Genomic DNA, 23,176 nt, shown 5'->3' with positions numbered 1-23,176 from the left:
GAATCCAAATCGAACTATGATGCGAAGCGAAGTTATCGAGCTTATGAGTCAGAGACCGACCAACGCTGACCCCTAATCAATACCAGGCTCTGATTCAAATTCGAGCTCGAGTTAATATCGAGTGCTCGAGTCAATATCGATCTCATAGACAAGAGTCGTTGCAACCGCACTAGGGGAGAGAATCCCGATGAGAATTAGAAAAAAATTGATTTATCATGAGTTTTCCACTATATATTTTTAATTATATCTAAAATAGGATCCCTCCACTATAAGAGAGATGATTATTGTTTCTGTAAGGGGCATCCATCAAGACATTCATACATTGTAACAAAAATACTATTGACACATTCTCATATTGAAAGATTAACCTTTTGAGTTTCATTACTTCATCTTGTTTACTCATAAATTATCCTCCTTTCAACTATGTTTATCTTTCATTATTTACAGTCAAGATTTGATATTTCTATTTCCCTTTATGATTTGTGTCAAGTTATACCACATACCCTTAGAACTACATAAAAATTCAACTCTATCTGTTTTTTCGGGTAAACAGTGCTCAAATCAAACAGGAAGGGAAATGGCCTGGATTGGAGGATTGTATAGTTAGAGAAACATATTTTATATAATGGATTTTTTTTTGGATGATACACTATATTAGGGAGGGATAAATAGTTATTAGCGTTGTATTTGACACTGGTGATCAATAATAAAATTTCTTTCACCAAAAAAAGAAAGATTTATATCATTTCGAGAAAGCCATTTTTTTTTTTTTTTTGTTGGTGAGCTTAATTAGAAACTATTCAAAGCTGTTGATTGTGAGATAATCAACTTATTAGATTTCTACGTTATTTCCTTTAATTATTTTTGTGAATAGTTTGAGTACGTTCATCACTCTTGAAAATTGATGTAAAGTAGTGCATGCATTCTTGTTAGGTGGATGAACATAGTATCTCTTAAATAATTTGGTAGAAAGGTTATTTTTTTAAAAATAACTTTTCATTGAAAAAAATAATTTGGTATATTTCATTAAAAAAATAATGATCCCTAATATTTGGCCACGGTTAGTATACCAATACTCACTAATAATCTCTCTCTCCCTCTCTCTCTCACACACACACAATGAAGGGTTAAATATCTCTGTGATAACGTTGGTAACCTATAATTAGTAACAAGGGATTATTTTATGATTTAAGCAAACGGGGTGCTATATCTTTGGAGTTTGATGCATATATATATATATATATATATATATATATATATATATATCTCACTTGGTTTTGATAAGAAAATTTATAGTTGATCAACCATAAGATAAGCGCTCGTATTCTTGCATTTTGGTAAGCTCCCAATTTTGGACATAAAAGCATTACGTGCATCAATAACCAAATCTAGAAATGGTCGCAGTACTGTTTTAATATAAACGTCGAGTAATTGTTTCTAATGTAACAATATCCGCATGTGATGTGTAATTGATTGCATTAATTATTGTTGAAAATATAATTAAATAAATAAAAATATATTATCTTTAGCAACTTGAATTTTTAGAAGTGTTGATCACACAATTCAACGTGGTATCATAAAACATTAGCACGTTAGTAACTACTAACATAATATTCCTTTTTTCCCCTCTTGGTTTGTAATAAGTAACGTTTTCCATGTTTTGTAGCGTTCATCAATAAGCGACTAACAAGTTCGATGAAAAAAGGAATTTTAAATATATTTCAATATGCACATAAGATGTTATTAAATATGGTGTTAATATATATATATATATATATATATATATATATATATATATATATATATATATATATATATATATATAAATTTGGTAAGAATTAAGAAGTTTCACAAGACAGGTTAAATTGAGAACAATGTTGAGAAGAAAGATTTCCTTTCCTTTTCTTCTATTAGTCAAAGTTTGTGGAAAAGCTGACACCTAGTATACCAAATAGTTTTGTCCTTTTAATTTTAAGCGTCTATATATTTGCCCATTTTGCATTAAGCTAACCATTTCAGTCACAAGGAGTTGCAAGCCAGAGAAAATATGGCTACTACTCCTGGATTTCTCACTGATTGGCCTTGGAAGCACCTCGGAAGCTTTAAGGTACCAATCATTCATGAATTTCTTTCACTTGTTCTGCTATTGTACTTCGTTTGTGCTAAACTGATTCAAATACACTGTAACTTTATTAATTCGATCAAATTCGTACATTTTTCCAAAAGGCCTGATATCATTAAAAGTATCTAACACTTTATAAATTGTTATTTTAAAAAAAAATTATGTAAGAATTTGTTCACACATATCCAACATACTCCTTCAAATGGTATATATTGAATTTTACGCAAATAGTATCCACCTATTATCTCAATTCGACTAGTAAAATTTGGGTCTTGGAATCGTGGAGTCTTAACACTTTACTTCCTCTTTTAAATTGATTTTTCTTTTTCATTATTTTCAAGTGATATCTGCTTAGTGTATATATTCATTTTTTTTTTTTTTACAAAAGTGGTGTCTCCGCTACTGCGCCAGGCATTACAACACCAACATATCTTGCTAGTTTTCTGTTACTTCGTTATGGTTTTCCAAATCTGTTGATTTGGCTCCACTGTGGGCTCAAAGGGTGATTAGGCAATGGATTCATTTTATATGCATTAGTAGTACAAAAACTGCCATGCTATCAATTTATTGTATTTTAATATATTGTAACAGGTAATTTATCTTGTTTTTAAGTTATTAGTTTCAGTTTTTATAGATAGTTATCTGTTTTAGATGAGTTGATAGTGTAGAAAAGAAGTTAAACTCTTAAACAATTGGAGTATAACTTTTTATTATTACAATATCATATATATTCTCATTAATTTATTTGAATATTAACATGTATAATTTCTTCTTTGTTTGTGATGGGGGGTGATTAAAGTACGTGATTTTGGCTCCATGGATAGCTCACAGCGTTTATTGTTTAGCAACCAAAGAGCAACATGAGACAGACTCCACCAATTTGCTCATACTTCCTTTTCTACTCTCAAGGATGCTTCACAACCAGCTCTGGATTAGCTTTTCTCGTTATCGAACAGCCAAAGGCAACAACCGCATTGTTGATAAAGGCATCGAGTTTGATCAAGTCGACAGAGAAAGCAACTGGTCGTTCCATTTTATCTAACACTTTTTTTAGTCCATTATTAAATCATTTCTATATCTAAAATTCTTCAATTTTTAAATTCTCTTTTTACGTTAATGACATACTTTTATAACAATTTTCTTTAAAGCATTTATTAATGATTAAAATTAGTATGAGTAAATTGGATAGTTTTTGATGAAATTTCTAAATATTAAGGAATGGTAATAATATCCAAGTATTAGTTAAATCAATGATTTGGAGTTAAGAGTTGAAATCATTCGGAAGGAAAATGACTTCCGCCCAATTTCCCTTTTGGTCTTGAGAATATTTTCCGAAAAATACTTTCCATCATACTCGGCACGCCCTTAAGATTACAAATTCTAAGGCTACTTTTGGATAAGAAAAAATTACTTAATCTCATACGGAATAGATGTTAATTGAATGATTTGTATAATACTAACGTGGAAAACTAATGATTTTCTGGCAGGGACGATCAGATAATATTGAACGGGATTTTGCTTTATGTGTTTAATACGATGAGTTCAGCAGCTTCAAACTTGCCATTGTGGAGATCAGACGGTGTAATCATGTCAATATTTCTTCATGCGGGACCTGTTGAATTTCTCTATTATTGGCTCCACAGATCTTTGCACCATCATTATCTCTACTCTCGTTATCATTCTCATCATCACTCTTCTATTGCAACTGAGCCCATCACATGTAAGAAAATGACTTATTTTGTGAAAATGGGATTTTAATTTCATGTTAATTTTTTTGTATATTTTCTTGTTTGATGTTTTCAGCTGTGATTCATCCGTTTGCTGAGCATATAGCATATTTCCTGCTATTTGGTATTCCAACATTATCAACAGTGTTCACGGGGGCTGCTTCGCTGGCTTCTCTCTTTGGCTACATTACCTATATTGATCTCATGAATAACATGGGGCACTGCAACTTTGAGTTCATTCCCAAGTGGATTTTCTCCATCTTTCCCCCTCTCAAATACTTTATGTATACGCCCTCGTAAGTCGTTTTTCATTCAACCCGGATATTATTCCACAATTTCCATAAATTTTGTTATGCCACGAGCACAACCGGAAGCCGACAGAGCTTATATGTTATTAATTGGTTCAATTGAATTCAGTATTTTTCACGAAATGTATATATATATGTGTGTCTGTTAAAATTTATTAAAATTTCATCAAATATTATATTCTAAACTTGTAGTTCTAAAAATACATAAACCTTTGACTGTAAATTCCGAATTCGCCCTTTGAGTGTATGGTCAAGTCTAGTGCCACATGAACATTCTTGTGAAAACTTGTTTTAAAAGATCTCTATGCAAAACTAAGGTCTCTATGAAAACTAGTTTTGATTGAAATTATTTGCTAACTATGTCGCTTGGTCGATCCTCAAACATATTATTGCATCCATGTCAAATCCTCCATTATAATATATTTTTAAAAGATCCAACATTAGTGAGGATCAGAGCAACATAGTTTGCTAGCTAGTACATTATCTAGTCCATCTTATGATTGACAATTACATTGTTGACATTGATTTATCAGGTTTCACTCCCTGCACCATACTCAATTCCGAACAAATTATTCGCTCTTTATGCCAATCTATGACTACATCTATGGGACCCTGGACAAGTCTACTGATTCAATATATGAAAAATCACTAAAAAGGCAAGAAGATTCACCAGATGTGGTACATTTGACACATTTGACAACCCCAGAATCCATTTACCATCTCAGGCTAGGATTTTCCTCATTGGCCTCAATGCCTCAAAACAAAAAATGGTACATTTGGTTCATGTGGCCACTCACTTTGTGGACTATGATCACCAACTGTATCTATGGACGCACTTTCATTTTGGAGAGAAATAACTTGGAAAAGTTTCAATTTCAATCTTGGTCCATACCAAGATACAATTTACAGGTTATAATACATAATAGAATAATTTTCAATATCAGATTATAGTTTTTTTTTTATTTCTTCTAAGACAGTGCTAATTTTTTTAATGGGCAGTACTTGTTGAATTGGCAATCACAAGCTATTAACAACTTGATAGAGGATGCTATATTACAAGCAGAAGAAAAAGGTGCCAAGGTCTTAAGTCTTGGCCTTCTAAACCAGGCAAGTCAAAGTTTACCTAGTTTTTCTCTTAAAGAGGTATTGCTTGACCAGTTGATTTCATGAATGAATTTAACTTATATGCAAGGTAAATAATTTTTATATTATTTGAGTACTTTAATTTATTATAACAGGTACCTTACCTTATTTTTCAAGATTGCTGATCCTTTAGACGGTTACTTATTATTGTGTTTTAAGTGACATGATAGTGCAAAAACTCTTTTAGTGTATAGAAGTTAATCTCTGATTGAATTTGTTATGCTAGTTTTTTTGCTTAATAAGTATGATCTTAATTTACAGGGTGAGGAACTTAATAGAAATGGAGAAATTTACATAGAGAGGCACCCCAAAATCAAGATCAAGGTGGTGGATGGAAGTAGCTTGGCAGTTGCTGTTGCGCTAAACAGCATCCCCAAAGGAACAACACAAGTGTTTCTCAGAGGAAACCTCACTAAAATTGCCTTTTCTATTGCTTCTTCTCTGTGTCAAAGGGGCATCCAGGTATTCTTATCCTTTTCACTATTTGCTCTTTGCTTTCTTCATTAAAATCTTAATATTATATCAAGGAAAGAAAAGTTTACCTTATATACATTGCTAGTATCAGAGGCGGATCCAGGATTTGATAACTACATGTGCCATTATTTTTAATAAAATCTACCATTAGTGAAGGAGATTGAATTAAGGTGTACATTTAATCGGTTCGATCCGTGAATTAATTCGGGTCGGGTTAGTTCGATCCATTTGAATTAATTCGAGATTCGATTTACATAATTTTTGGTATATAAATAAATATGTGATCACCAAACCATATTAGTTTTATTCATTTCGATGTAGTTCTTTCTATCCAAATCCTAGTGAATAATATGATTAAAAGACATAAAATAAAATTTTAAATTAGCAAAGACACCCCTTCAATCTACATGTAGCTAGATTAATTTTATGTTTATTGATGCCATCATTCTAAAAGAAATTGAAAATTAAAAAAATAGATGAATAAAGAAGAGAAAATTATTAAAATCACCTTCATACGAATTTTTGAAGGTCTATAAAAAAGAAAAATTAAAGGAAGCAAATATATAATTTAAATAAGTAATAAAAATGGATTGGACAAAGAGAGAGAAGGTATCAAGAATAGGAAATAAAATTAATTAAGAAAAGGAGCCGAAAGAAATGAAATACAACAACAACCCAGTATAATCCTACTAGGAGTGTAGTGTGTACGCAGACCTTACCCCTACCCTGGAATAAGACTGAGGAAGCAAGTAGGGACAAGGAGCAAGTCTTGATCCCGGATCTGGGGCTTTGAATTTTGACATTTTAACCATGGCACCAAACAGTTATTTTATTACTGAGTGCCACCTTTTAATAATATCAACTTTTTTGTGTGAAATACCAATAAATATATAAAATTTTATCCGAGGGTCCAGTACTGCCCCTAATGCCCTGCATAGATCCTCCCTTTGTTTAATACATATAAAAGAATGTATACACTATTATTGTATTTTAAATTGTTTTTTATTGTCAGCAGGTAAACTGCCTTACTTTAATTTTATTTAATCCAACTTCTTACGAACGATAGCTGGATTATGGTTCAAGTGATTTGATCATTTTTTATACTATCAATGTATAAAAGAAAACTCAAAAAGGAAATTTCTTTTGTTTTTGGTAATAGAGATATTTATTAAGAAACATGTATAAAGAGTCATTATAAATTGAGACTACTGTAGGACACACAGTTCCTAGCTTGTCCTTTCAAAAGTAAAAACAACAAAAATAGGACGTGGAGCAAGATACCGTGTTAGGCTCCCAAAAACATCTAAATTATATCCATATTTAGCTAAATGGTTCGCCACTTCATTCTGCTTCATTTAATAAGAACATGCAGTCATCAATCAAATTTGATTGAAGGATAACATTGTTAAATGTGGTTTGCCTATTCTTTGTAATTCTACTATATATCCTCAAAATGATATAGTTTTCATTAGTAATAACTAGTCTTTAAATTGGCTGGCCCCACTCACTTAAACGCTCATGAATTGGCTAAACAATTCTTGATTGAAGAAGTTTTATATTAATGATTACCTAACTTTCTCATGTATAGTCATTCTTCAAACTGGCTGTGCCAACTCACTTAAGCTCTCGTTCAACTGGTCATGCCATGTGGTAAAAACTTTCTGTATTCTATGATCTATAAAATGTTAATCAATTCTTGCTTGACGAATTTATTTGATATTACCTCATTCATGAATTGGATAACCTAATTCTTGGTTGGTTAGGAAATAAAATCCCGATTACATTAGTGCGGCCAAATTTTATTTATATAATATTGATGATCACCAACTATAATCGGTCATACACGCACCATATTTAAAGAGTGGAGAGATGATAGGCTGCCATTTTAGTTGATTGTTTAAGTTGTACAGTTCTTCCAATTAAATTATCATGTTCTTCGGCTTTTTTCTTTTCTTAATCGATCTTACTATTCTTAATATCAGGTGGCTACTTTGTACGAAAGTGACTACGAGAAACTTAAACTTGCTACTAGTTGTCAGGGTAATTTCGTGCTGTCAAAGACATTTGATCAGAAGGTAAAATTTCCCTCTGCATCTCTTTTCAAAGTTCTTGTTTCCTTTTCTTCTTCTTTTTAAGTATGAAAAGTAATTAATTTTTGCGTGGGAAAAAAACGACTAGTACGAATATTTTACTTTAATATTTTCCGATTTACATATTAAGGGTCGTTATCTTGTTGTTAATAGATATGGGTAGTTGGAGATGGATTAACAGAGGAAGAACAAATGAAGGCAGCAAAAGGGACACTTTTCTTCCCATTCTCGCAGCTGCCTCCTAAAAAAGCTCGCCACGACTGTTTCTATCACCACCCTCCTGCAATGCTAGCTCCCCCTTCTCTACAAAATTTGCATGCTTGTGAGGTTTGTGAAGATTAATTTTTGTGTTCTTTCTATTTGGAGTTTATAAATAAATTTAAGTTATATACACTGTCAATTTAAAAACAAATTATATTATGGATGTACTTTTACTTATTGTAGCAAATAACCAACTTATCTTTCAGGTTATTAGTTCCAATCATTATAGAAAGATTATCTGTAGTTAATCTAATATTGTAAGCATTATTTTACTCAATATATAAAGTTGAAGTCTCTAAAATAAGAAATGTTACTTGTTATAACATATTAAAATATACTAACACTATAAGAATTTAAAATGAGCCAGGTTACTTACGATAACAAATTAAAATGAATTGATAATTATTAAGTAAAATTTTTAATGTCAATGTATATTACTTAGACCCTTCTTTTTATATATTTCTTCTTCTATATCATCCTCAAAAGCTTTACAGACTTGCTTTCTCTCTTTCTCTCTCTCTCTCTCTTTTTTTTTTTTTTTTTTTTGTTTGTTTCTTTTAATAAAAAAAGCGTTTGACATTTTGATGTATGGGAACTAGCAGAATTGGCTACCAAGAAGAGCAATGAGTGCGCCAAGAGTGGCTGGAATTGTGCATGCCTTAGAAGGATGGGATGTACATGAGTGTGGAGACAATATGATTGACATTGACAAGATTTGGGAAGCCAGCCTAAAGCATGGATTCAAACCTTTGGCCTTTGCTGAATGAGATAAAACAAGAAATTTGTCATCTTTAACTATAAATTAAATAATCTAAAACTGCGAGCGAGCTTATGCCTTATCTATTTCTTGTACTGTATATGGTTTTTAGTCAACTAAACAATACAAATGAAAGTTACTTTTTGGCCCTCGTTTTTTGTTACAACTGCATTATCAAGTTTTAATTAAGTTCCATATGGACGATAACTTCTTTGTTTTCCCCTCATTTCATTGGTGTTACGTTAACGCATCTAATAACTAGACAGGCAATATTTGAACTCTTGGGGCAAAAAAGTTGTGGTTTATCGTTTACCATTAATGCGGGTAATGTTCTCAGGTCAAAGGTTAAAGGCTGAATACACACGCGGCCCCTTAAACTTGCCTTTGTTTTTTGAACACCTGAACTAAGGGATTTACCAATTGAACACCTAAACTCAAAAGGAAATGTGTCTATTAGACACAAAACTAACAATCTCTCAAAATAAAATGTGTGACTCTCACATGCCATGTTGTAGCAAATATAACAAATCGATACACGACACATAGGAAGTATAAAATATATCTTTTGCAATTCTTTTTCCAGATCACCTCCTTCTCTCCTATTATTCACTGCCCACTTCCTCGTCGCCCGATCCCCCCAGACCTGGTCTTTCTTTTCTCCAATTCAATTTTTTGATCTTTGTAAAATTTTGGGCAGTCATTCTTGTTGAGAAGATCAGGTTTCTTATGCAATTCGACAGTCTAGGTATTTTCTCCAAAGGTCATGTCTACCCCGTCAAACCTCGATGAAAGATAGTGAAGACCTCCTTTAAATTTTTGAAGAGGTGATGAATAGAGTCATACGAAGCCAAAGACCTGTAACATTTTTCAGTAATAAGTACTGATATATACAACAAAGAAAAGAAGGAATCCGGTTGAGACCACTTTGAAGACATGGCTTCCACCGCAAGAAGGCTCTAATGGCAATCAAATTAGTGTCTATTTCTTTTTATTTCAATGGAAAATGGCCAAATGTACCCTTGTACTATGAGAAAAGGTTTAAATATAACTCTCGTTATACTTTCAGTCCAAATATACCCTGTTGTAATACTATTGGTTCGAATATACCCCCTTCCATTAAGTTTGTCCAAGTTGAACATCCAATCTCACATGACACTGACATTTGATAAGGGGGATGTCACATGGCATGCCACCTCAATGCTCCTAACCCATTTTATCCTCCTTTCTATTTATTTTTTTTCAACACTAAAATTCCCTTCCCCTCCCCCACCATTGCCACTATTACTACCACCATTCGAATTTACGACTTTAAATTAAGAGTGAAGAGATTCCAAAAATTCCATCACATTTATGTTAGCTGCGTGTTAATATGATTCAAAATCATCAAAAAATTTGGCGGATTCAAGATTTCAATCTGGTGGTCATCGTACGATGAGACCTATTACTATTTAGTAATTACGTTGCTACTTATTGCGTACAATAACGATCAATAAATTGAGTGAAAGTCACGAAAAATTAAAACTTACAATTTAACAGGGGAAAAAACTATAGGTAATCTATTCTTCTTTTTCCAAATCTTAATAGGTGACCGCTATCTGATACAATGCTAGCTTGGCGGAGTCTGGTGGAATAATCGATCCAAATTTTGCTCTCTTTATGCACATGAATCCTGAATCCTGAACTCCTTATTAGTGTGGCTTAAAGAGGAAAAGAAGAAAAAAAGAAAAAGAAAAATAATTATGCAGTGTTCATATTTCTGGATTAGAAAACTTTGTGGTGATTATTCCGCAAGTAAAATGATACATTGTGTAAGGTCCCGTTATAATTTTCTAATGATTTAAGATTTTACAGTGCGCCAACGGTATTTGGGAATAACATGTTCGAGTATTAAAGGAGACCCATGGGATAGAACTATATTTTTTTGAAATAAAAAATATATGATTAGGTGTATTGGAACATACTAAGGAGTTTTATGAATGACAAGAATTTGTGTGGAACAAGTTGGATACATTAAGTAGAAAGAATGTCTCAATTCGCATAAGATCCTATTTCAAACGCATGCTGTTACCAAACTACTATAACTTGGGAGGTGATCTACCTATCACATTAAAGCCCTTTGAGTCTAGTTTCTAACGCTTCAAACCGTTCGTCATTTGGATACTCCTACAAGAAGTTACGACCAAATTACCAAAAACTGGCAGAAGGTGATACTACCGCGCCACCCCATGCGACGTGCCTGTTGGGATTTCCAGAACACTTCGAAAAATGCTTTTTGGGCACATTTTTCACTTCCGCGCGGCGCCCCATGCGGCGCGGCTGTGCAATTTTAATTTTTTTTATAACCCGATCCAATTTCGTTATATAGGTGTTGTGGACCATTTGTCTTGCAAAATCTGATATTTTTGAGAGTGAGAGAGCGCCCTTGAGAGAGGGAGAGTTCCTCAATAATTGGTTTTTCTATTCTTGCGCGAATCCTTGGAGATTAATAAGGAAAAATCACTAGATCTTCATCATAGAGGTAAGATTCTACACCCTAACCCTCAATTTCGGAATTGAACTAGAAATGGGTAATTAGTAGGGTAATTCTTGGGTGTGGGAGGTACTCTTTATGCATGTATGTACCAACAAAGATCATGGAAATGCCATTGAACTAGTATGGGTGAATTCTTGGTGTTGAATTGGTTGTAGGGTGAAGGAAATCTTGTAGAAGAACCTTATAGTTAAATTTGAACACCTAGTGTTTGATAAAATACTCAAGTGAGCTAAAACCATGAATATCTTCCTAATTTATTTTCAATTTTTTATGTCTCAAAATAGATTGAAGTTGCTAAAATTTTCGGAACATCGTAGTAATTAAAGGAATGCTCAAGAAAGGTAAGTTGGCTAAACTTCTCTCCTAGAATTGAATCACATGATGTTCTTGTAAGTTTCGAGTTATTCATTATAAATTAACTATTCCGAATAAGCTTTGTGTTGAAAGGTATATGTTCAAAATGTATTCCGGATGCTCTTATCATAGGATGTAATCCTTCGGAAATGTGTTCAAAGCATGAGTTGGGTATTAAAATGTTATGACTTCAAGTCGTGTTTCAAGTGAAGGCTATTATGCCAAATTGTGTAAGAAATCTCAATGTGCTTAAGACTCTTAATTGCTCATATGTGTATTAAGTGTCGTGATTAGAGATTCATTGTTGTCGATAATCTATAAAGATTCTTAAAAGTGAAAGTAGTGAGTAGTGGATATAAAGTGTGGACAGCGTACCAATAATGAAAGTTATACTTATGGCCAATAGCACCAATGAAATGAAATGATGTGTGAAAGATTATGAAATGAGCTTTGGTTCAACTATTCCAAATTGACTCCGAAAATAAAATTGTCCAAAATCTTATGTACTCAAGTCATGTCCAAATGTGGTTGTTTTAACTAATGCTATGCTTCGTAGGTATTTCCAATATGTTGTGAGTTCTTACATATTCATGAGTTGAAATTATGTATTACCCGTTTTGGGAAGAGATTTTTCAAGAGTATTCTATAGGATGATATTTATGATGATAATCTTTGAAAGAAAAGAAATGAATGTGTGGAATATGATATGCGGCCACAGTGCCATGAATGAGTAATAATATGTGTGGCCAAGGGTGCCAATGAAATAATGATGTGTAAGTAGTTAAAAATACTAATGAAGTGATATATGGTGTGAAAAGGTTATGAGATGAACGTATTCGTATTTGTGTTTCCAATGTGCTATAAGCTCCTACGCTCTCATGAGGAGAGGCTAAGGTGTTCCTAAATATTTTAAATGTTCCTGATGTCCTGTGATCAGCCATGGCAAGTACAAGTAGGTGATAGTATGAACATGAAATGTGGCCGTTTGCCAAAATGAGAATTATGAGGTGTTGTATGTCCCAATGGCTTCAATCATAGTATGTATGCTTCTAAAATAATTGATGTAAATGACTTCGATGTTACGTCCCCAAGAAGCATGAACATAGCTAAAGACCTTAAGATGACAAGGGAGTATATAATGAAGTGGAAGAGGGACGTCCTATGCTAAGTGACAAAAAATGTTATGGAAAACGTATTTGGGCCATGTGCCATTGAAATTGACTTATTGATTTACCATACATGTGCTAATTTAATGAGGTGTATTTCTCCATGATGAGCATGAATATGAACATGAAGTATTCCAATGATCCGGGAACTTACGACCTCAAAAGTAGCGCTAGTCTTGTCGCTTTGGGTATATATATATGGTCATGTGCATAATCATTCTCTATTTTTACTCAATTATGTTATACCTCCCTTGGGGAGAAAGTTTTGTACGGCTTCAATATGATCAGATTCTAATTCACATATGACGAAATCTTATGAACTTATATTCTTGTTAAGAGCAAAGGTGCCAAAGGGTATGATTTGAAAGGAAATCTTTTGTACTAACTATTATCATTTGAGAATCCAAATTGTGGTATTGTGTTTATACCTCCACCTATATATATTGGGGTGCGGTGGTAGAGCCACTTTGTGTAGGGATTGTGGTATTGTGGTTACACCTCCACCCGCATATATTGGGGTGAGGCGGCAGAGCCGCTTTGTGTAGGGATTGTAGTATTATGGTTACACCTCCACCCGCATATATTGGGGTGAGGCGGCAGAGCTGCTTTGTGTAGGGATTGTAGTATTGTGGTTACACCTCAACCTGCATATACTGCGTGAGGCGGTAGGGCCACTTTGTGTAGAGATTATGGTATTGTGATATACTTCCACCCGCATATATTGGGGTGAGGTGGCAGGGTCGCTTTGTGTAGAGATTGTGGTATCGTGATATACCTTCACCCACATATGTTGGGGTGAGGCGGCAGGGCTGCTTTGTGTGAAGGTGGTTATAGAGGATCCCCGACTTAATATCTATTAATTTTAATGGAAGCTCTTAATAAATTTTCATGTCGTTAACGGCTATCTAATCCCTTTTACTGTTACCATGATTCATCATATTCATATTGTATTTCCAATCCCTTGAATAGGTGTATTTGTATTGTGTAAGTTAACACTGTGAATGGTCTATGCAACACACAGGTGTATTGTATAGGTGATACTGTGAACAATCTATGAAACACACAGGTGTATTATATAGGTGATACTGTGAACGGTCTATGAGTCGCATAGGTGTATAATATGATATGTGAACACTAAGGACGGTCTATGAAATATATTTGTGTAAAATAAGGGATGAAGGTGCCGCTTTCATTGGCCTTGTTTGTACATGTTGTTACAATTACATTATATTATGTATTCCATGTATAGTTCATATGGCTCAGTTGATCCTAAAAGAAGTTTAGAATGATGCAAGTATAATAAGACTTGAAATGTGATTCTATGGGATGTTTCGTAGTTTCTTGATGTACTTTATTTGTCTATTATTTGAGTTACCGTATTTTCATATGTTGTTTTGACTGCCTTACATACGCGTACTATTCCACATGTACTCACGTCCCTTTTGTCGGGGGCGCTGCATCTTTTAATAGATGCAGGTATACTTCTACAGGATGATATGGATCTTTGATAGGGATCTTCTTCACTACTCAGTTTATGGTGATCCCACTACAGTTCTAGTAGGTGTTTGGGTCTAGTTCATTTTATGTATTTAGGTATCTATCATCATAGAAGCTCCATGTACACTGTGGGTCATGTAATTAAAGATTTAAGTTTTGTCATGTATTTATGTTCACAATATTTACAGCTATTTATAAAGTTGTGTAACCATCATGAGAAAGAAATTATGGGCCATTGAGCCAAATGTATTCAATATGAAAGTCAAGATCTAATTATGTTATGGTAAATCAGCATGAGTAATGATGAGAGGTTAATATAAATTAGGCTTGCTCGACTGGGTTTACTCGGTTGAGCGCCGGTCGCGCTCCCTGTGTTCGGGACGTGACATGTTGCCATTGACCTCTACTATTATATAGTAATGAATTTTTAAATAGGAATAATTTATCTTGACAATATTTTTGTTTTTGTGGAAGTAGTTTATTCATCAACTTTGGCGTATATAGAGGTTCGTTTAATGGTTTATCTTTCATAAATCAAAGGAACACGACAATAGTGGCAGTTATGATGGCAATAGTGGTGGGGGGAAAGAAAATTTTAATAGTGGAAAAATAAATAAAGGGAGGGCTAAAATGGGTTAGGGGAGCTGATGTGGCATGACATATGTCATCCACCTCATCAAATATTAGTGACAAGTAGGATTGGATGTCCACCTTGGACAAACTTAACAGAAGAGGGGTATATTTGAACCAATAGTATTATAACATGGATATATTTGGACCAAAAGTATACCGAAGGGTATATGTAAACCTTTTCTCATAGTACAGGGGTATATTTGGCCCTTTGCCATTATTTCAATTAACTACTCAGGTTTTGTGGCTCCGACGACTCATACCAAGTCGAACCCACCTCAATATTGTTCACGTTAGACAGATTTTGTACCACAAGTTCAAGTCTATTGGGTCCATATGCATACGCAAGTATACGCGATCGACAAGTACTAGAGTGATGAAAAAGTATCGTTCACACGAGAATTTATGATCAACTATTATCCAATCTAAACTATTTATAAATTTATTGATCAAGTGATAGTGAAGAAAACGATGGTGATTTTTGTTAACTAAATTACTACGAAACTAATAAGCAAACAGGAAAATAAGATCGCAAGTAGAGCAAACAAACACTTAGCAAGAATTCAATAAGATGTGAATAGTCCCATGTTACGGGATTAATGTCTGTCCTATTGCATTCTTCTGGTTGATTTACTCACTTGATTTATCTAATTTATTGATTAGCAGGGTTTATTATGCCCGTGAAGTTGTTTCGACGCTTCACTCGCTTATTCAAGCTAACCTAATATTATATGTCTATAGAATTAGAATTAACAAGAATTCATGTTGTTGCCCTAAGTAAGTTGTTTTGATGATTTACAAAGAAACTCAAGCATGAACCAGGTCCATACACAGTATACACAGACACGGAAAGATTCAAGCACAAGGTATGCACGTGAAGGAGATAAGCTTAAGTGGTTATATCTGGTATCTCCTGAACGAAAATATTGCATAATTGATAAAGAGGAGGACTCTTTACTCTAAGAGAACTCTATCCTAGATAAGGGAAGAGTTAGAAGTTGAAGATAACTATAACTCTTCCACTAAGGAAGAGTAAAGCATTAGACTTCTAGTTATTTCCTATTCTACTAACTTTATATATTTTAGGATGTTCTCATTTTACAGACATACACATACAGAAGTGAAAGCACGAATTAAGAGCAAAATAGCAAGGCATTTTGTAAGCAATTCTTGTGAGATTCAAGAGTGTGATTTTGAAGCTACACGAACCAGATTGAAGAACCAATTCCATAAAGAGTTTTATGAATCTTTCTTTATTTCTTGTTCAAATTGTAGTAGACATTTTGAGTTGTACCTTTAAGCTGTCTTAGAAGAAAATTGTACTAGGTACCTGAGTTGTATTATTCAAGCTAGAGTTAACTTGAAATAGTCGCTACAACCTGTGGCGTGTTGCTACAAGGGTTAGAGTTAATCCTTAGGTTTGCAAGAGGTTGTAAACTCTAGTTATATTGTTCAAGTTAGAGTTAACTTGAAGCAGTCGCAACAGCCTGTGGCTGATTACTAAAAGGATTAGAGGTAATCCTTAGGTTTACAAGAGTTTTGTAAATATTGTTTTTGGCTCAATGATTTAGTGAAGTGTTGGGAAAAATCCTACTGGGTAGTAGTTCGTGATTTTTTCACCTTTTGAGCCTGGTATTTTTCACGTAAAAATACTTGTGTTCTTTACTTTCTACATTTACTATTCCACAATAATAGTACAAGGAACACATAGAATAACCATGTCCTTCTATAATTTGTGCACGTGAAAAATTGGACACCACACAAATCGCCCCCCTCTTGTGTGGTATTAAAGTATACATCAATTGGTATCAAAGCAGGTTATCCTTGAAGAGGCTAACACCTTAGGAGAAGATCAAGATGAGTGCACTACCAGAAAATTGGGAAGGGGAATCCACTGCTAGGCCACCACTCTTTAATGGCCAGTACTACTCTTGGTGGAGGAACAGAATGAGAGATCACATTCAAGGAGAAGACTATGAGTTGCGGGACATTGTCACTGATGGTCAATCGGCAACCTTGAAAAAAAATGCTGAAGGAGTACATGTGCCAAAATCAAGAGTGGATTGCAATGCTGAGGACTTGAAGAAGTGGGAGAAGAATGCTAAAGCCAAGAAATGTCTTGTTTGTGGGCTTGGTCCAGCTGAGTATATCAGAATTCAAGGTTGCTCCACTGCTATGCAAATTTGGGACACATTGCAAGTGGCCCATGAAAGAACAACTCGGGTAAAAAGATCCAGTGGAACTCTATTGTATTCACCGTATGGGAATTTTATTATGAAGGATGGGGAAACCATTCAGGAGATGTACACAAGGTTCATTACATTGACAAATGAACTAAAATCTCTTGGGAGGATTATCCCTGAAGAAGAAAGAGTTGAGAAAATTCTTGCATGGATCTTGCCAATCACTTGGGAAAGCAAGATCACTGCCATCCAGGAATCAAAGAACATTGCCACTCTCCTACTAGATGAATTGATTGGGAATCTCACTGCCTATGAACTTAGGAGACAAACCATGAAAATGGATGCACATAAGAAGGAAATAAGCGTGGCTCTCAGAATCACTGACGGTTCTGATCTAGAAGATGATGAAATGGATATGATCACCAAAGACTTCAAGAAGTACCTGAGAAGAGGAAAGGGTTCTTCAAGAAGTGGAAGCTACAACAAGGCAAAAGCTCATGAGAAGCAAACCAATGATGGCTGCTACAAGTGTGGAAAGACTAATCACCACATCAAAAACTGTCCTTTGTGGGAAATTGAATGAAAGAAGGAAAGAGCTGAACGAAGAAACATGAAGAAGGAACAGGTTCAACCTAAGAAAATTAACAACAAAGGATCAACCAAGGCACTACTTGGGGAGAAAGCTCAGATGATGATGATGATGATGATGATGAACGAGCACTTATAGACATTGGAGAATCTGATGAAGAAACTGAGGTAAGTGTCTTTCATCTCAAAGACAAGATTAAATTTTTGTCTAAAGAAAGGTTATATGAGTTACTACTAGAGCTAATTGATGAATCTGAGGATGTGAATAATGAAAAGGAACAATTGTCAAAGAATGTGTGATTTTGAGAGCCAAGTGCAAAAACCTAAAACTTAGGGCTTGTGAAACTGAAAGTGAAAATACTATATTCATGAACCAGGTTCATGCACTTGACACAACTGTCCTAGAACTTAGATCTGAAAATCTAAAATTGAAATTAGGAACAGGCAAAAAGACAGTTGATCACACACTTACTTTAGAAGAAAATGAAGGAAAATGAAAGATGAGTTGTATAAGAGGGATGAACAGGTAAGAGTCCTAAAGGAGGATCTGAACAAGGTCAAGCATGAGCTAGACAGAGCTTGTAATTGGAACAGATCCTATGATGCACTTTCATGACTACAAGAACATCATAGTAGCAACAGAAGAGGACTTGGCTTTGGGAACTCTGCACCTAAGTGGGATCCCAAAAGCAAGTACCTCACACTCCCTGAGAACAAGATTTGAACACACTCTGGTAACGCTGGTCACTATAAGAGTGAATGCACTGCAAAAGAGAAGGCAAGTCAAGAGAAAAAAAATTTGTTCTAGGAAAAAATAGGTTGCCAAGTTGGGATAACAATAATTTTATTTATCCTTTTGCCTATAGAAAAGGACCCAAACTAGTTTGGGTTCCTAAGACTAACCCTTGATTTCTTTTTGCAAGTCCAAGTCAAGGGAAGAAGACAAATATGCTACATGGATAGTGGTTTCTCAAAGCATATGACAGGAAGCAAGAACCAGTTCCTTTCACTTGAAGACCTTAAAAGAGGTAATGTCTCCTTTAGAAATGGAAAGAAAGGTGAGATCATTGGGGTTGTAAAGGTAGGTAAGACTGATTCTCACTCTATTGAGAATGTCTACTTGATAGATGGACTGAAGTAAAGTCTAATAAGTGTATCACAATTGTGTGATAGAGGTAACATGGTAGCATTCACCTCTATAAAATGCTTTGTGATTAATCTTACCACTGACAAGATAGTTTTGCAGGGAAAAAGAGTGAACAATATATATGTTGTGGATCTGTCCACACTTTCAGATAATGAACTCACTTGCTTAAGTGTATTGGATAATGATCCACTCCTTTGGCACAAGAGACTTGGACATGCCAGTCTAAGCCAACTCAACAAACTAGTCCCCAAGGACTTGGTGATAGGGCTGCCTAACATTAAGTTAAAGGAAGATAAAGTTTGTGAGGCTTGTGCAAAGGGAAAGGAGGTAAGATCCACTTTCAAAGGAAAGAAAATGGTAAGCACTATCAGGACGATGGAGCTGGTCCATATGTATCTTTGTGGACCAATGGGAACATTGAGTAGAGGTAGTAAGAGATATGTTATGGTGCTTGTTGATGATTACTCTAGTTTACTTGGACATTATTTTTAACATCTAAAGATAAAGCATTTGACATGTTCACTTCTTTTGTTAGAAAAACTCAGAAATAAGTAGGTAATCAACTTGCATCAATTAGGTCTGATCATGGTACTGAATTTGAGAATGCTAAATTTGCTGAATTTTGTGATGAGCATGGCATAAACTATTATTTTTCTGCTCCTAGGACTCCACAACAAAATGGAGTAGTTGAAAGAAAGAATAGGACATTGGAAGAAATAGACTATGCTTCTTTCTAGTAAACTACCCTATAGCTTTTGGGCAGAAGCTGTGAACACTGCTTGCTACATCATAAATAGGTGCATGACTAGACCTCTTGTTGAGAAGACTCCCTATGAGTTACTTAAAGGGAGAAAGCAAAAAATATCCCATCTTAGGGCATTTGGATGCAAGTGCTTTGTGCACAATAATGGTAAACATTCCCTAGGTAAGTTTGATCCCAAAAATGATGAGGGAGTATTCTTCACATAGTAAAACTTATAAGATTTATAACAAAAGAACTATGTGTGTAGAAGAGAGTATACATGTGATTTTTGATGAAACTAACATTCTTTCTGAGAGGCAGGAATAGGATGATGAAGCAATTAGGCTGGTAAGAAACTCAAATGGGACCACAACCCAGACTGAAGTTGCATCAGAGGAAGGAACATGTGATGGAATAGGTCCTTCCACCAAGGGCAACCTGACAGGGGGAACTGAACAAAGAGGAGCTGATTCTTAAACCTCGAGGGAACCTGTCCATGAACCTGTTCCTCAGCAACTAAACATTGAAGGAACATTGATGGGAAACTAGCTGGTTGTGAAATCTTACAAGTATCAAAGTTCTCATTACATTGAGAACATAATCACCGATCTAACCTTTGGAATCAAAATCAGATCTTCTTTGAAGAATCTTTGTGCTTTTGAAGCTTTTTTTATTTCTTATTGAACCTAAAATTGTTGTTGAGGCTTTGCAAGATACAGACTAGGTGAATGCAATGCAAGATGAACTCAACCAATTTGAGAGAAGTTAAGTTTGGCATCTGGTACAAAGACCCAAGGACAGATCAGCAATTGGCACAAAATGGGTCTTCAAAAACAAACTTGACAAAAATGGAACAGTTACAAGGAACAAGGTAAGATTGGTGGTTCAAGGATATAGTCAAGAGGAGGGCATAGACTATGATGAGACTTTTTCTCCAGTTGCAAGATTGGAAGCAATTAGACTCCTTATAGCCTTTGCTGCTTACATGGAATTCACTCTCCATCAAATGGATGTCAAGAGTGCCTTCCTCAATGGCTATCTAAAGGAGAAAGTGTTTGTCAAACAACCTCCAGGCTTTGAAAGCAAGAAATGTCCTGATCATGTGTACAAGCTTGACAAGGCACTTTATTGGCTCAAGCAGGCTCCAAGAGCATGGTATGAAAGACTGTCAAAATTCTTGCTTGAGCATCGCTACAAGAGAGGTAAAATTGACAATACTTTATTCTTAAACGAAAAATGTAAATATCTCTTGGTAGTTCAGATATATGTTAATGATATAATCTTTGAAGAAACTACTGATAAGTTAAGTAAAGAATTTTCTAAATTAATGAGTGAATTTGAAATGAGTATGATATGTGAGCTTAATTTCTTTTTAGGCTTAAAAATTAAATAAAATTCAAATGGAACTATGATCCATCAGTAGAAGTATGTGAAAGAGTTGCTTAAAAGGTTTAAAATGGAAGACTCCAAAGAAATTGACACTCCTATAGCAACAACCACAAAATTGGATATAGATGAACCCGGTTTATCTGTTGATCAGAAGTTCTATAGGGGAACGATTGGTTCTTTGTTATATCTCACTGCTAGTAGACCTAACATTGTTTTCAGTGTAGGCTTTTGTGCTAGATTTCAGGCAAATCCAAGGGAGTCTTACTTGACTGCAGTCAAGAGGATCTTAAGATACCTAAAAGACACCACTGACCTTTGTTAGTATCCAAAAGGTAGTAATTTCAAGTTAGTGGGATATATTGATGTTGATTATGCAAGTTTTCTTGTGGATAGAAAGAGCACTTCAAGTATGACACACTTTCTTGGCTCATGTCTTGTGTCTAGGGCCACCAAAAAGCAAATTTTTGTGGCCTTGTCTATCGCTGAAGTTGAGTATGTGGCTGCTGCCTCATGTTGTGCTCAATTGTTGTGGATCAAAAAATAATTAATGAACTTTGGAGTTGATGTAGGTTGTATCCCCATCTTTTGTGACTACACCAGTGCAATTAGTATGACCAAGAACCCGGTTCATCACAAAAGAACTAAGCACATAGATGTTAGGCATCACTTTTTGAGGGACAACTATGAAATGGGTTTGATCACTGTGGAATTTTATGCTACTGACAAACAAATAGCTGATATCTTTATAAAAGCTCTAAGTAGAGTTCACTTTGAAAGGAACATGTTAGAATTAGGGATGATTAAGATCACCTAAAACGAAACAGTTCTAATTCAAATTGGTTATATAATTTGTGAGTGTTTTACATAATTTGATTAGATTTTTCTCAGTCTCATACTTTCACTAGTATACTCTTATGCCATGTGCTAAAATGTCTCATTAATCTCTAATGATATTATTTTTATTTTCTTGGAAAATTTAGACTTACACAAGAGAATTCTCAGTGAAGAACCTGGTTAATCAAGATTACATGGTATGTATTCTCCATTTAGCATATTTTGAAATAATTGTATTTGGATCATGATAAAAAGGAGAGTCTCATTTAATCCTAACCTCCCTAGAGCTTATCCATTACAAAAAGAACCAGTTTCACCCAAAGAGAGTCCCAGCACCATAATTGCCTAGATTCTAGGGAAGTCTCCAACGTCTTTTCAAACTAACTCCCAGTTTGATTAGACTCCTAAGCTTCTGAAAAGCTGTCGTTACCCAGTTAAACTCCCCCTCTTTAAATTGAATTGGCCTTACCCATATCATCACTTCTAAACTCTCCTGCCATCAAACAACTCTCTCCATCTTCTCTCATCTCTTCTACACACACATCCAAACACATCAGTGGCTAACCTTTCTGAAAATCCTTCATCACTACCCAAAGAATCCACACCCACTCCTTCAACCACACCCTCAACCACACCTATCACAAAAAAAGGAAGGTTCAAGAGGCTTGCTCGCAAGATCTTCGCTGACAGTGAACAAATCAAGAAAATAAATGAACAATTGAAAGCAAGCCGGCCAGAGAAACCCAAAAAATTTTAAAAATCCTTTAAGTCTTCAACTGAGTGGGAAGAAATTGTTTCATCTTAAATGAAGAAGGTAACATCTAGTCCTAAGATTATATCTGAAGTAATTTCTAGGGTTGCTGAGAATTTGGAGAACATATTTGTTATGGTTGGAACTATTGCTGGGGTTGAAATCACTGAATCTAAAAATATTAGTGGTAAAGATTAAAAAAAAAAGAAAAAGAATGAGGGTGCTCCAGGTGATGTGAGGGGAAGGGAAAAGAAGGAGTGATTGAATCTTCACCTACTCTTGCTGAGTTGACCGAGGAGATATGGGCTATGGTGTTGTGGAGTGAGGATTCCGTTGAGGAGGAAGGAAATTTGAGAGAAGAAGGTGGTAGTAGGTCTGGAGATGCAAGTGTAGCTGAGGGGCTGGTTAGGTTGAGGAAAAAGGTTCCAAGAACATGTTCCATCTTTGTAGAAACCCCTCGAAGACCTACTGAAATGAGTT

At 34.8% G+C, this 23,176-nt stretch overlaps 2 protein-coding genes across 3 annotated transcripts; both read left to right on the top strand.

Annotated features, from left to right (window-relative positions):
• The first annotated feature begins 1,957 nt into the window (after positions 1–1,957).
• On the top strand, positions 1,958–9,026 carry LOC104084728 (very-long-chain aldehyde decarbonylase CER1-like). 2 transcript variants are annotated; one of them, XM_009588667.4, is made up of 10 exons: positions 1,958–2,107; positions 2,922–3,145; positions 3,610–3,842; positions 3,926–4,145; positions 4,691–5,066; positions 5,157–5,264; positions 5,562–5,762; positions 7,757–7,849; positions 8,018–8,191; positions 8,728–9,026. In XM_009588667.4, the coding sequence occupies exons 1-10, from the start codon at positions 2,048–2,050 to the stop codon at positions 8,890–8,892; spliced, it is 1,854 nt and encodes a 617-aa protein (XP_009586962.1). In that variant the 5' UTR covers positions 1,958–2,047; the 3' UTR covers positions 8,893–9,026. The 2 variants fall into 2 exon arrangements, with proteins under 2 accessions (XP_009586962.1, XP_033508943.1); XM_033653052.2 differs by lacking the exon at positions 8,018–8,191.
• A 7,893-nt stretch (positions 9,027–16,919) lies between these two features.
• On the top strand, positions 16,920–18,330 carry LOC138897319 (uncharacterized). Its single transcript, XM_070183283.1, has 3 exons — positions 16,920–17,812; positions 17,899–18,001; positions 18,211–18,330. Exons 1-3 carry the CDS (start codon positions 16,920–16,922, stop codon positions 18,328–18,330), a joined length of 1,116 nt encoding a protein of 371 aa, XP_070039384.1.
• Positions 18,331–23,176: the final 4,846 nt, after the last annotated feature.

Source organism: Nicotiana tomentosiformis, chromosome 8, assembly GCF_000390325.3.
Source record: "Nicotiana tomentosiformis chromosome 8, ASM39032v3, whole genome shotgun sequence".
In the NCBI taxonomy this organism is placed as follows: domain Eukaryota; kingdom Viridiplantae; phylum Streptophyta; class Magnoliopsida; order Solanales; family Solanaceae; genus Nicotiana; species Nicotiana tomentosiformis.
The sequence above is the reverse complement of the archived record's forward strand: the minus strand, read 5'-3'. Positions and strand labels throughout refer to the sequence as shown.